The sequence below is a fragment of the Notothenia rossii genome (genome assembly GCF_949606895.1).
Source record: "Notothenia rossii genome assembly, chromosome: 1".
In the NCBI taxonomy this organism is placed as follows: domain Eukaryota; kingdom Metazoa; phylum Chordata; class Actinopteri; order Perciformes; family Nototheniidae; genus Notothenia; species Notothenia rossii.
Window position 1 is genome coordinate 17,339,462 of NC_136912.1, and position 14,945 is coordinate 17,354,406.

General features: G+C 37.7%; 2 protein-coding genes across 4 annotated transcripts in view; one reads left to right on the plus strand and one right to left on the minus strand.

The window, feature by feature from the left end:
• acsl1a (acyl-CoA synthetase long chain family member 1a) overlaps window positions 1-3,968 on the minus strand; it is an 18,032-nt gene extending 14,064 nt beyond the window's left edge. For both annotated transcript variants that reach the window (XM_079672884.1, XM_079672883.1), the window contains exon 1: window positions 3,858-3,968. The gene's annotated coding sequence lies outside the window, so the exon portion shown is untranslated. The remainder of the gene's footprint in view (window positions 1-3,857) is intronic.
• Window positions 3,969-7,199: 3,231 nt separating this feature from the next.
• Window positions 7,200-11,957, plus strand: helt (helt bHLH transcription factor). Of its 2 annotated transcripts, none has more exons than XM_079694734.1 (4): window positions 7,200-7,323; window positions 10,799-10,903; window positions 11,070-11,166; window positions 11,403-11,957. In XM_079694734.1, exons 2-4 carry the CDS (start codon window positions 10,886-10,888, stop codon window positions 11,876-11,878), a joined length of 591 nt encoding a protein of 196 aa, XP_079550860.1. In that variant the 5' UTR covers window positions 7,200-7,323; window positions 10,799-10,885; the 3' UTR covers window positions 11,879-11,957. The 2 variants fall into 2 exon arrangements, with proteins under 2 accessions (XP_079550860.1, XP_079550859.1); XM_079694733.1 differs by lacking the exon at window positions 7,200-7,323 and adding an exon at window positions 8,395-10,197.
• Window positions 11,958-14,945: the final 2,988 nt, after the last annotated feature.

The following is a 14,945-nucleotide window of genomic DNA, read 5'->3' on the forward strand; positions in this document are numbered from 1 at the left end:
TCAGCTGTTTACGAGCCTCCCTCTGCTCATTCGATATCATTTAAAACATAGTTAGCGCTAACATAATGCTAAGTTTTTCATAGTGATCTGATAATAAAAGGTTTTTGTTGACTAAAAAACTGGAGTTGCTAAACATATTATTTGGTAGCATTAGACTGTATAATGCGACTTTAGGGAAGGTCATGTGCATAAAGGATTACTAATTGAGGGAAGGTTTGGCTCATTAACAGTAGCCCTGGGTGTTACCAGTGAACACGTAACACCTGAATAGACATTAGGCTCAATGGAACAAGCAGGAGCGCAATTCACCAACTTGTTCAAGCTCTCCGTCATCATACCCTTGGGTGATGACTGAAGCTAATTTCCCACAGAATCAGATGATTTCTTGTAACAGGGTGATAGTCTCTGATAATGAAAACGCCTTTGAGAGAAAAAGCATTCAAATAAATTCATTTTTTCTGGTAAAGCTCCATGAAGAAGCATGATGAATTTGAGGTTGCCTGATCCTTCACTTGCTGCGCTTACATGACTCTTCTGTTCTTTAGACAGTAAGTGACATCAGTGAAAGTCAGTTGGGATGACTTTTCTAAATCCTGCTGACCTGAAATTCCTGCTTTAAAAAAAAGGTCCCAGATCAGAGACGCTAGTGACTGTAGTGTAAACAACAAAGTCGTTCACATGCCATCAAACCCAACACAGGCTGACAAGCTGATGCTGGTATTCCCAAATGACTAAAGCAGAGTGGTGACAGGGTGGCAGTGTGCTCCTGAATCACAAACCCTCATAATGTCCCTCTCTGTTTGCTGGAATGAAAGCTCCTCCTGTACTCGAGGGCAAAAAAGACATGATTGATTCAACTGTGCATGGTCCTTTAAGATCATCCCATGCTCATGTGACACACAGTGCACAGCAGGGGGAAAGAGCATTACCTATAGCGTTTTAAAAATGCTGTTTATAAAAAAGGGAGGGAGATGACAAATACCCACAGGAGCTTCCTTCCATAAATTCCTAGGAAGTTTTCCATAAAAAACGCCTCCCGTTTTAGGTGTTCAGTTACAGTAAGCATTTTTGAGATTGACAATAAATTGGCTTTGACTTTGAGTTGTGATCTGCTTATGCATGGTGTTCACTTTTAGAGCGGCCTCATCCCAAAACACGACGAGTCAGACCTTCATCAGACTTCTGTTTTCATTCTGGAAGTTTCTGTTTTCTGAGGGAATCACAGAAGCAGTCCTGCATTCAATAGTATTAACATCTGTCTCTCTTATTTACTCAGTGAAGTTTAAAACGACCCTACATGTGTTAGTGAGTTAAAATATATATAAGGTACCTTACAGTTGATCAAACGCAAATAAATTTGATTTTGTCCTAAAGTCCAGGCATATGTTCACAATCGCTAATATTTTATAACATACTTGGCAAATAAAGCTGATTGTGTCTCAGTACCAGGGGCGGATCTACCGGGGTGGCATGGGGTGGCAACTGCCACCCTAAAAAATAGCCTTGCCACCCCAGTTGGCATCTTTGTTTTGAAGAAAAGTTGTGGCTCATCGGACATTTATGAGAGAAAATCTCTAATGTTCGAGTGCAAGTGAATGCAGCACAAGACGCGAGTCTTGTAACCCCTCGTCCAGCCCTGGCGCGAGCTTGGAAATATGATTGGCGGCGATTTAATTTGAACGGGGGGACAGCGCAAAACGAGAAGCTTTGCTGAACAAGATGGTAATCGTGGAACTACCATTCAGCTGTAATAGGCATGCCAACTTGATGCTTTGCTCACGGATGACTCGATGAGCATGAAAAACTGCTAAGATGATGACCTTGTATGAGTGTATATATATTTTTTCCTTGTGGGGGTCTGCCCCCAAAAAAACAGTTTTAAGTCCTGGGAAAGTCAGATAAGACATAAAACTGCACTGCCCAGCCAAAAACAATTAACCACTTTGATTGAACTAGGCCAGTATGTAAGGACTTTCAACTGGATAATTTATGTTTTAGCTGAATACACGTTTTTTAACCCTAACTGATGCAGTTAGTCACTTCTTTAATGGTTGTTCTTTCTGATGTAAAGTCAAGGTTGTAACTGTTTGCAATAAAGTTGTGGGGCGCTGAACTGTTCCTTTGAATCTTTTGAATTTTGATACATGATAGTAATTACTTGTCTTTCAAATTTGAAGGAGGGTGAGCAAGCATCTTGAGGAATATTCATCATTAACTCCTCCAAAAAATATAGTTTATTCAATAATAAATGAATATGTGAAATTGTGAATCATAAAAGTGATTGACAGCTGATAGGAATAATATGATTGTTAATAGTATCATATTCATACAGACAAACATTGACGAGACAGTTAATTAATGTACTTATTGCAGCAGTCTTCATAGATTTGGTACCCCTGCGGGTATAAGAGTGAAACAAACTCATTCAGTTATTGTTCAGTTAAAATTCATTAAATTAAGTCTGCCACCTTATATATTTCTATGTAAAGCTTTACTGATGTGCCACAATAATGTCACCTATGTTATTGAGTTAAAATATTAATATTGTGGCTTTCCAAGTTAACATTGATTGATATGAATGATATTAAATCCTCATATCCTCAAAATCTCCTGCCACCCCATGAATATTTGTCTAGATCCGCCACTGCTCAGTACACATATTGGTTGCATACTGAACATTGACTACATTGACTGCTGTGCTGACATGCTTGCTGATAAATCCAGAGTAATAAGATTAAGACAATGGTTATATGTCCTATAAACATACAATTACAATACAATAGTGATTTAACTGAGCTAGAAATCAAGTTAAACTGAGTAGAAATGTAAAGTAATTATATTACCTCAAATAATTCACATCAGATTTTCTGAGAAAATTATAGCAAATGTGTTTTTGCAACCATTAATTTTGAAAAAGTTACTGCGTATCACGATACCTCAATAGGATCAATTTCGATACGATTTGTTAAAAGATCATATTGAATATCATATTGAATTTTGCCCAGTCCTAAAAAAGATTATGTCACTTCAACACTATGAAACATCACATTGACAATGTAATCTTGTTTTAAGAAACAAATCCAAACTGCACTACATAACTTCTACACACAACAAAGTTTAAAACGAGATGTTCATAAATGAAACACTGAATGGGAGTGGCTACCATCTGAAAATGGCAGGTCTACTCCTCAGTGTGTAAATGAATACTGTTGGATGTTACCAGGTCACACACACGCGCGCGCGCACACACGCATACGCATACACACACACAGACACACAGACACACACATACACGTTAATGGCGTGGATGCCACAACAAGCCACAACCTGCGCCTGAAATCGTGACATTGTTCCTCTTTACCCCTGTTGTAATCTTATTTTAAACCCAGAATGGCGTCAGTGGGCAAGGCAGCTAAATAGGTGAGGCGGAGATTAACCAAAAAAAACTTTCCAAGCAGAGTATCAATGCACATACGTAGTACGACCTGATGCTACGTGTCCATATATATATCTCTTGTTATTTCAGAGCATCAGCCTCAGACGTACACGCAGTTTCGATAGTGACAGATAAGGGATGAACACATTACTCCGTTTCAAAAGACACACTGCTGACTGAACGCACTGTGGATGTGAATATGATTAGATAAAAGGGAAATAGAGATATGATGAGTGGGGAAAAAAGCAAAACGTGGCTTGTTTCTGGTCTATTGGAATGCAACTATTAGCGAAGAGTAGCTTTTTCTCCGAGGGCTCGTTAAAGCATCACGTTTTTAACAACCTCAGAATAAGATACTGCTAGTAAACGGTGGTGTGTTTATGAATATTTGAGGCAGACGGTGTAAATGTTTTGCACTGACCTGTGAGCAGCAGCAGATCCGGAGACTTCCTAAATCTTGAGGAAGCTCAGCGGCAGCAGCTCTCTACATTTTACTCAGAGTGCAGCTCTCAGCCAATCAGCAGCAGCTACACGTGTTGCATCGCCTAAAGTTTGAGAGGCGTGTTGTCATTGGTCAATATGATGTGACACTAACTGTAGATTTATCCCATACAAAATTGTTATATTTTTAACCTATGGTTTCAACTCTTAACCACATTTCCCAAACGTTTCCTTAGAATTACAACCATATGGCACCACGTATATTAAAAACAACAAGGCTATCAAACCCGAATGTGTATTTAATACTTGAAGGTTTTGTCACTATTTTCTTTACATTTATTTCTTTATATTCGTTTATTTAATTAGTTTTACTCTGTATATATACCTATGTACCCCTGATGTCAAATGGTTGTGTTTATACAATGTTTGATGTATGTAAAGGGGAAAAAAGGTGTATTTTAACTGGAACCAGCACATGTAGAAGAAGAAATCACATCCTTCGCCTAAGTACATTTTGAGATACCAAATTGACAAAACACTGTGTTACAGGTTAAAGTCCTGCATTCCTAATCGTACTTAATTAAAAGTAAAAAAGTACTGCCATGACAATGTAATTAAAGTACCAAAGTAAAAGTAGCTATTGTGTTACATGGCCCATTTTCAGAATTCAATTACTGGGTTATGATTATTGATGATTACAGTCTATCCCTGTAAAAGTAGAGATACTTTTATTCATTTGTATGCTGCTGCTGCTGCTGCTGCTGCTGCTGCTGCTGCTGCTGCATACAATTCCATAATCATTTGTTGATGTATATTTTACATCAACCCCCCCCCCCCCCCCCCCCCCCCGGAAAATAAGCAAGTTTAAAGTAATTTACTTCCTTACTTTAATGTTATCCTTTTCTACACTTCTTTGGGATATTTTTCAATAATACTACATTATGTATCCTTTCAAATTGTTTCTTTGCACAGGTTATTTACATGTTAAAATAAAGTGCATATCTAGATTTTCACTTGCACACTTTTCAGGACCCCATGATACAAACAGAATTGCAATTAAAATATCACACGTTTTTTTTTACTTCTAGTTACAATTATCAATTTTAATAAAATATTACTTAATTTACCTTTTGTCAATGTTGCTGAAAATATGTATGTACTTTAATATTGCAGGATCTGAATACCTTCCGAATTCATTCTGAATCTGAAAAGTATTTGGTAACTTAAATACTCAAATAAATGTTCTAGATTACCAGAACATGGAGTAATAAAACATACAAGCTACTCACATTTAAGTCCAGGACTAAAGTGCAAATGTCTGCTCCACACAACCCTGTTTTAAAATCAGCATAACTCTCCACTTTGAATATAGTACATATTGTCCTATTTTATTATATTTTACTGTACTCAGTTCCCCACATAATTTATCGGAGCACAGTGTTTTGGCGCATGAGAGCAGTTTGAGTCTGTGAGGAGCGCACACAATAAACCTGTTGTTAACCTTGCTGTGAAAATATGTTCGAAGAAAACAGCCAATTGTATCCTTCTTTCTGTGTCTCTGTATGCCAAATGTTTACCAAAGCAAATTCCTTGTATGTTTAAATCTACCTGCTGATAAAACCGACTCTGATTCTAACAGTAAATGTATTATCCGCCAGTGCTGCCTGTATATAAAGGAGCTCAACCCTGCTTAATCAACCACTTATAATAGCACAATTATATTAACATGCAGATTCATCACTATAAACAGCAACACAACATAAAAGAATATCAGTCACACTGGCTTTTTTTTGGCAAGATGATTACTTAAACTTGTAATACTTTCATCACATCCTGCTGTATGAATTTTAAGTTAAAAAAAGACTTGTAGTTTTACATTATTTTGAAGGGAAATATACTCAAGTTAAAGATCTTAGAGTAAACTGAAAGTTACTTACATATATTTTCATCTTCTCTAACTTGAAAACTATTAATAGCATCAGTCACATTATAGCAGTTCAAATGACTGGTGATGTATAAAGCTGCGGAGACTTATATAGCTAATCAACAAGCAAAAGAACACATCATCAATAACCCAAAAAAAAAGAAGAGTAAAGTACATTCACTCAAGTTGTAACATATACAGGAATACGTTTGAGATACTTCTTGAGTTTATATAATGTATTGCTACTCTTCCCCTACAACTGGAGGTATTGTACTTTTTACTCTACTGCATTTGAAAAAACTGAACTTCGAATAAAATAACTGAACTTCGAATAAAATAAATACAAAGAGTGCCACTTTTTCTCTTTGGCCTTAGTATTTCTATCTATCTTCTATGATTATAAATATGCAATTATAAAATACACTGCTGTCCTAAAGTGCACATTTCTGCTCCACACAACCCTGTTTTAAACCTAAATGTTGCCCATAAAGTTGGGATCAGTTTGTTTTCTGACCCATTCCTATTTGTATTCCTATTTAACGTTCACTCTGATATGTGTGGAAGAGATTGATCAATAAGGTTTTGAGAAGATATAACATTTATCAAGAATTAATCACATTTTCACAATCATCTCATGAGAAGAGGTAAAACATATTGTATTCCAAGTAATTTAATGATTATAGGAACATTAATCCCTGCTTTATTTTTCTATTTGTCAGAAAAAACATTGACTAAATCTTGTTGTCTTGTATATCAGTCTGATGTTGATCTAGACATATATTATTGTGGGCTATAACCTTTACCCAAAGCCACAAAAATCATATTCTCCAAAAAAGATCCTAAAATGTGTGACAAATGCTATTGTTTCCGAGACCTCAGATGTATGATCTAATATCTGCGTGAATATCCTGTAAAAGTATTAATATATGTATTATAGTTTATAGGTTTTCAAGCAGATAACTGTTTGTAAAGTCCGTTTTGATAAACTATAACTCTGTGAAGCTGCTCATCTGTAAATCTCTCCCAGACTTGGGTCATTGAAAATTCCCAAATGTACCACAAGAGGGAGCTGTTTTACACTTTAAAAAGAGGGTACTACAGCTTTTACTACGCATACATTCTTAATGCTTAAAAAGCATCACTAAACCTCAGGTGTAGGTGGTAAAACAGTTTTAAGTTGTAATTAATATTTATGTCAATCAAGATGCTCCCAAGATACCAAATCAATGTGATGTTCCTGTAAATGCTAAATTTAGTTTATAGTGATGCATGATCATTTCTGATATATTTCTAGACTTTTTTTTGTGAGAGCTATGAAATAAACTGTAACCTCCATATTAACAAGCTTTCCTGAGTAAATCTTCAGCCTGTGTTGCTGCTGTATTAGTTTTTCAAAGGGTTCTGTGGCAGCTGAAGCACTCAGCTGCAGGCTCAATGGGACCGTGTGAACTGCTGCGGTTCAGGCGGAGGGTGGCGCAGCGAACCAAAGGATTGTGTCCGGGACCCTCAGAGGTCACCACGGGTCAGAGCGCAGCGCCTGACAACACACAGGCGAACACAAACACACACACACGAAATCACACACACACTGACACACTCTGAGCTGCTGTCACAAATTAGGGGCTTGTTTATTTTCCCCTGTAAGTGGCAGGTGCTGTTATACTTCCGGAACTACACGAGCAATTTAGTCACCACAAAATCCCTGAGCAGAGAAATTTTTTCATACACAGTATAAAAGTGTTATTTTATATGGATGTTGTGTTTGGTTGAGCAAAACCAAATGCTGCAGCTATTTACACAAGTAAACTATATAAGCAATTATGTTAATGTGCTCTTATATTGATTTCAGGATATTTTCAATATAACCATAAGCACAAAATACCTAAGTGACATCAGGTACAAGGACCATTCAAGCTAAATGTGCAGCTATATCTGAGAGTGAAGGCATCAAACATACAAAATACGACTGTAAAAGGTATTAATATCCAAGTTGTATGCAGAAGCTTAGACAGCAGATACATGTGCAGGAGAAAGAACGGTTTATATATATATACTCATATCACAGCCCCCTAAAGCTTAATTTCTTCCTGGTACATCATATTGGTTGTGTGGGTATAAGCTGTGATCTCTTTGCATCATATAAATTATTGTAACCTTTTATTAAAGCCAAGTGTAAAAAAGTGATTCAGTATGTTATTAAATGTTTTAATACTTATACTGTACCTGTGTCCATAAGTCCAATGCAATCAATACATGTCGTACAAATCGATACAGAATTATAATGTGCAATCCATGCACCATTCTAAATACATCCGTCAAATTTAAGCAATAATTAAATATTTTAATGTATTTATATTATGAATAATATAAATATAACAAGAACTCCCAAACAATAAGATGTTTTATTAAATCATATAAATAATGTAATAGCTTAGTGGCTGCCAAAAGAAGAAAAAAGATAGAAAATAAATGAAAAAATGTGGATATGCAGTGAATGGAGACATATCTACTACTCGGAGGAGCCTTTAATTATAAATAAATTATTGTTTTTTTGTAAAATAAGATACCAAATAGGGGGGAAAAAGTTGTAGAGTTAATCCTGACGCATAGCCATGGCCTCTTACGCAACACTTAGCGTTACAAAGTCGGTCTGTTAAAACTTCCAGTATTTAATTCAGGTTTGAAAAAAAAGCAACAGCACACAAGTCTGTCTATATTTCAAAGGATAAACACATAAAAAGTGTTAAAACTGCACAGTTGAGTAATTGGATTTTATGCCCCCGTCCCGCTCGCTCGCGCTTTTCTCTCCATGGTGCTCTGAACACTCTCCAAACGCTTCAGATGTCTTGTGAGCCTTTCTTTCTCAACCTCCGCTGCTTTTTATTCTTCTACATCGCTCACAGGATCAAATATATCCAAACACGGTGAAAGTTTCAAGATTAAAACGTTCTCAGTGACAAAAAGAATCGGAGCACAGTGTTTTGGCGCATGAGAGCAGTTTGAGTCTGTGAGGAGCGCACACAATAAACCTGTTGTTAACCTTGCTGTGAAAATATGTTTGAAGAAAACAGCCAATTGTTGTATGAAATGTATTCAAGTATAAAATAATGCCCTTTGTTTGGGGGGAAAAACTTGAGCAATGTGAGGGTACAAAAGTCCCCTGTGGCATTTACTAGCACCCTTTGTGCAGTTTGCGCTTTGGCGTCTCCACTTGGCGCATTACCCAGGCCCCTTTAAACGCGATTGTTTCTTTCTTTCTAATGACATTTACCGGATCAAAACATGCTCTTAATTCGATCAGAAAGCTTCACCCTTCATAACAATGGCAGTATAATTTCTCCCAAAGTTTGTTAAGTTGACCGAAATTAGGCAAATGAATAGGGGTCTCCAGGCTACCCATCTTGCAGGTGACGGGGCATAATGCGCGTTCACACCAGCTGCATTCTTCTTTATTTCTCCCTTTCTTTCACAGCATTATTAAAATTTAGGCCAATGAAACTATTCATTCGACTGAATAGACATTTTCTTATAGGATAATAGGATACAAATTGAGCCTCTCCAAAGAGTCTCCAGTGGTGGGTAACCCTCGTGTGCCAGAGGCTGCTGGAGACGCTGGCCCTGACGCAGACGACGCTCGTGTGCCAGGGCTAATCACACACCTGCCGAGGAGTCCAACAAAATAAAGAATGTAAACAAAAAGCTTGCCATCTCTCATAAAAGATGGACGTGTCACCAAGTCGTGTGAGAAACGCCGAGAACAAACGGGGGGACTCCGTCTCCAAAAGATCTCCCCTGAACTTGGCGGAACAGCCTATTAAAGGCTTACTTAATTACTCTAATGACACTGGACAGGCCTTAAAACTCGGACCGGGCTTGGATGAGAGTTAAGATCGCTTGCTGGGATTTGTAAACAGGCGATCGTGTGAGAAACGCGAGTTGGAAGAAAGAGGGGTTCTTTTTTCGCCGGCTTTGTTTTCAGTGCGCACAGTGCGCCCCGCCGGATCAGGCGATCCCAACGCTCACTTCTTATTTCCCGCCTGGGTTGTTACTATGCAAATAATATTCCAAAAGTAATCACGTGTCTTTTGAACAGCCACGTGGATTAACAAAGCAGGTTTGCCCCCCTGCTAGCCCATGGCTTTAGATTTTAACTATTTCTTTAACTGATCCTAAATGCACACATTTACCAAATGCATGGCTCTAATCCCATGGAATAATTTACACCATGAATGCCAGAGTCCCTTGGATGATCCCTTTATAACGACCATCATTCCCCTCGAACCTCAGTCTGCTTCATCTCATCCAGAGCAACACATCTCTCCAACGTCCAGCTGCACTGATTTTTAACAAGTTGGTTGGACTTTCGTCGATGGCATCTAAAATGAAAGACAGAAAGGTACGCGCTCCTTGTGCGCACTGCTTTATGAGGACTGAACTACTTTGGAGAGGCAGCACTTTTAACACTTTTGGGTCATTTTATGGAATTTTTTATTTTTATAATTATATCAAAAATTGTTCAAGTACAACTTGGAGTAATTGTGATGCTAGTGGAGGGAAAATATCGGCAACAACCTCTGTGGCATACATTACAGGATAACTACACGCGCAAAACTGACTAAAAACAGCTTATCAGATAGATACTGGATATCAGGGAATCATAGCGTCATTATTTTGGTTACAAATACTTTATCTTTGATTTGTTTGCTAGAAGACTTTTCAAACAGTTCCTATAGGACGTTATAGGTATAAAGAAAGTTCTTGGAGCGCAGATGTCCTTTGCGCGCGCTGGAGCAGCAAAGCGCGCGACGCGCAACACTCTGAGGGAGTTATAGTGTATATCTCAACCTTAAGTCTCTAGATTTACTTCGTTGCTGCACCCACATATCTTCCTCAATGCTTCATTTGTTCATATTTTTGGTAGGAATGAACTGTAAATATTAGGTTTTATATTATCTTTGAATGCTCATGTTGTCTCTCTCCCTGTTTTTTTTTTACAGAAAACTCCCATCTCTCACAAAGTAATTGAGAAACGCAGACGGGACCGCATTAACCGCTGCCTTAACGAACTGGGGAAAACTGTACCAATGGCACTAGCAAAACAGGTATTGTCAAATGTCTAATATATATGTTTTGTAAGGGTTATTTTATATATTTTGCAACATTGATACTTTAGCAAGAGCATATTATGTTCAACGAAGAATCTGGGCATGTATGTCATTTTTGATTTAAAACATCGTCTAATCTTTATTTTTTTTGTACTTTTGGTAGAACTCTGGAAAACTGGAGAAAGCTGAAATCTTGGAAATGACAGTTCAGTATCTCCGAGCGCTCCACTCAGCAGATTTCCCCCGTGGGAGAGAAAAAGGTGAGGACACTTTTCACGGAGCTCCGGCACTTTACGCACCCCAACCTCACATTTCTGTTAAGCGACTGTGTGAACATTTTTACAATGCTGATTAGATATAACTCTAACTTATTTGTGTAGTTAAGTATTTTCTGTTTAATCTAACTTATATTCGTAAAACATTGTTGAAAGTCCAGCTTTACGCACACAGACTATCTTCTGGGTTGTAATCGCTGTCTCGCTCTGATTCATTCCAGGTGAATTGCTGGCTGAGTTTGCAAACTACTTCCACTACGGATACCACGAGTGTATGAAGAACCTGGTGCACTACCTGACCACAGAGGACAGGGCTGAAACAAAAGACATCAAGTACGCACGGATCCTCGCCTTCTTACAGTCTAAATCTCGTGTGATCACCGAGCCTATATTCGGCTCTGTCGCCTCGATGCCTGAACCGTGCGACTTTCTGAGCCAGCTGCACTCCTCCCCTGAGCACCAGAGCCTCAGCCCGTCCGACTCCGTGTACCAGCAGAGCCCCCCGGGACACTTCTCTTGGCACAGCTCGACCCGCAGCCCGGCCATCTCGTACCCAACAGTGCCTCTCTCTGCGCACACACAGCAGCACGGTGGATACTTGTCACCGGTGCAGGGACTCGATCACCACTATTTCAACTTCATCGGCCACACGCATGCAAACACGTTTAGTTTGCACAGTGCGCAACACGCCATGTAAAAAGTTTTGCTATTGTTTTTATTTATATATTTGTGAATGATGGAAATGGATTCTGTACATGTTGTGAATAAATATTTCATACTAAAACTCAACTTATTTATGTCATCATTTACACTCAGTTTTAGTGGTTATGTGTCGCTCTAAGTGCGTAAATCCTGAGATCAACATGATAACCAACAGTCCGGTTGTTTTCTTGTAGTAAAAGCGCATAGAAAAGCAATACAGATGAGAGAGTGAGAACATTATATAATATAAGTGCAACTTGTTTAAATTACCTCAAATGTTCAATCATCAGTGATATATGTATTTACTGATTAATGGAAATATACAGAAAACAAACTAATGTTACATATGCTCAAACAGAGGTCTACTACTACTATTTAAAAAATGTGGAGTAATTTTAAATGTTAAAGTGAATCAAGGCAGGACGGGCTCAAGCTTGATCAAAAGCACACTATTTGCTTCAGACTAACACTAGTTTCCTGAGTCTGGTCCACAGACCTGTTTAATGGCTGATCTGTGGGTTTAATGGGTGTCACAGCAGGTTTCCAGGGGGCAGACATGAGCCTGATTCCCACTGGGCCACCCGCTCCCTGACTTAAACAAACTTGCAGTTAACAAAACCATTGAGTCACCCAACACTCCCCCTTATTGACATTCAAAAATCTGATTGAATACAAAAACTGTTTTGGACCTCACAAGGGAAAATAAGGTAACGGTTTCCCAACAAAGAAATCTAAGTTAATATCCATCTTGTTTTATAAAAAGTTGAATTCATAGGTTTGAGAGAAAGTGACAAAGATGAAATTGTCGAAACAAGATAAAAGTTTCTGAACATTAGCCAAGTTTTATTTTCATCAATTTTAGGAAAATTAGGTTAGCCATTTATAAAGAGGGATGACAGATATACGCATATTAAAAGTTGCTTTTTAAAAAACTTACCAGTTCCTTCATTAAAAAATGTAATCTAGAGAGCAGCATTACATACAATCTGTGAGATCTGTGAGATCATAATCCTTTAAAATGTTCTCTTACTCTCTAAAGGGAAGCCATATTGGTAGTCACTGATAGAAAGGGCACTTTGCCTCCAACTGAATAAGAAATTACTCTGATCAAAAGAGAGTTGTTTTTGCCAAGCTTGTGTGAGACCACAAAGTCTCAATGAATGCATTAAACTGCTTCCAGGCTCCTTCTGTCGTTCTTTAAGTAAGTTGTATAGTGTTGGAGAAGTTAAAAAAGGGATCAGGGTGTTTTTTTTTAACCAAGGAGCCCCATTGTTGTGTATCTGAAAAGAGAACAATCTCTACGTCTCTTGTGGTTTATCCTTGAGTGATTGCGAAGAAAAATCATCAACACCATGAAATCCAAGTTTCTCTCTGAGAGGAGTTCAAGAAAACACCTTTTCCTCCTTTCTTTCAGAAGCAACTAAATCATTACACATACATGTATCTTGTGTCAACTTAAGTGATAATACCTTACTGTTACTATAAGAGAACACGCAAGGTGTGCAGTAGGTGTCCTCATGTTGTCACGTATGGACAGATATGATGGGTGGAGGAATCGTCTCTGGGTGGATGGGTACAGATGCATGGATTAGCCCACATTAATCGCCTGGATGGTTGGATAAACCCACATTAACCAGCCCCTGACCAAAAAAAGCAACAAGAGAGCAAATGAAAGAAATGAAAGACAAGTGTCCACGCAGATGGAAAAGTGTCAATGCGATAAAAGAGAAAAGCCTTTCAGGGAATACTCGGATCCCTGCAGCTCCAATATTGGTTTAAATCCTGACTCTGAACAGGGGAAAAAAGACTCCTGTTCAGCCAGATGAGAAGATTTAGCTGCAGCACATCACATGAATAATAATAAATAAAGATTCTAAAGCACATGTATTGTCATGTAAACTGAGCCGCTGTGGTAAGGCTTCACTTTGAGAATGTTTGTCTTTCGCATTAATATCACATGGTGAACATTAACAATCCGCTCCTTTGGAAAATTATTCATCACTGAAATGTCAAAGGAAATGCAATTCACACTCCCAGTCGATCTTTAACTTTGATGAGCGTGAAGTCTGGAGAGTTATGAGAAAAAACACAAGTTTCATCACCGTGTGAAAGAGGGACAACAATGTTTTCTTATAAAACTAAATGAATTCTTATCGGTGAACCAAAGCAAAACCAGCTACATTTTCTTATGTTATCTTTTACAATAACATTGTTTTGTTTGATTTATTTAAAGCTGCACTTCTATCTGCAGACACAAGACATCTAAAACTCACTGCCAACTTTGTTCAGTTTATAGAAATATTTGTAATTATTTGTTCATTAAAACTCAAAACCTTTCACTACCTATTATTAATATATGGTAGATTTTCATAATGTTTCAAGTCTTCTTGTTTTAAAAAGTTTAAAAAGAGTAGAAGTTATCTTTTCTTCGGTTCTTGTGCTTACTGAAACACTTAAAGGTTCTGACTAGCTCATATAAATGTAAAGGTTAATAAGGTTAAAGTAAATGTTGTTGTAAGTTATATTGTATTTTATGGAGCAAGAGACAATGGTAGAACGTAACTAAGCGTATTTACTCAATAATAATTTTAAGATGCAGGCATTTTTACTCTAGTATTTCCATTTCCATTTTATGCACTAAATTACACAAGTATTGTACTTTTTAATGGGCTACATTAATGTGACAGAATCTGTAATAAAAAACAAAAGTTGAATGATTAGGATAATGCCACAAAACATCCTCTATGATCAAAGTGCCACTATTACAAGAAAAAAACTGAAAAAAGTGTCGTTTTTTTGTCAAGGAACCACATCGCTTCTGACGCTTCACTTTGTAACGTTGGCTAAACCTCATCACACCACAGAGTCTGGAGCCTGCAGCCGAAGACCAAACCAAGATATCCTTTGCTTGCACTTAAGCAATAAAATAAGTGATTATAGCCAACAATCATAATCTGGACTTTGATCAAACATTGCGATTTAGTATTTCAAAAAAAACAAAGCACATTCTAATTTGCACAAGGTGATATATTTTGTGTTGTTATGTTACATACTGTTTCATA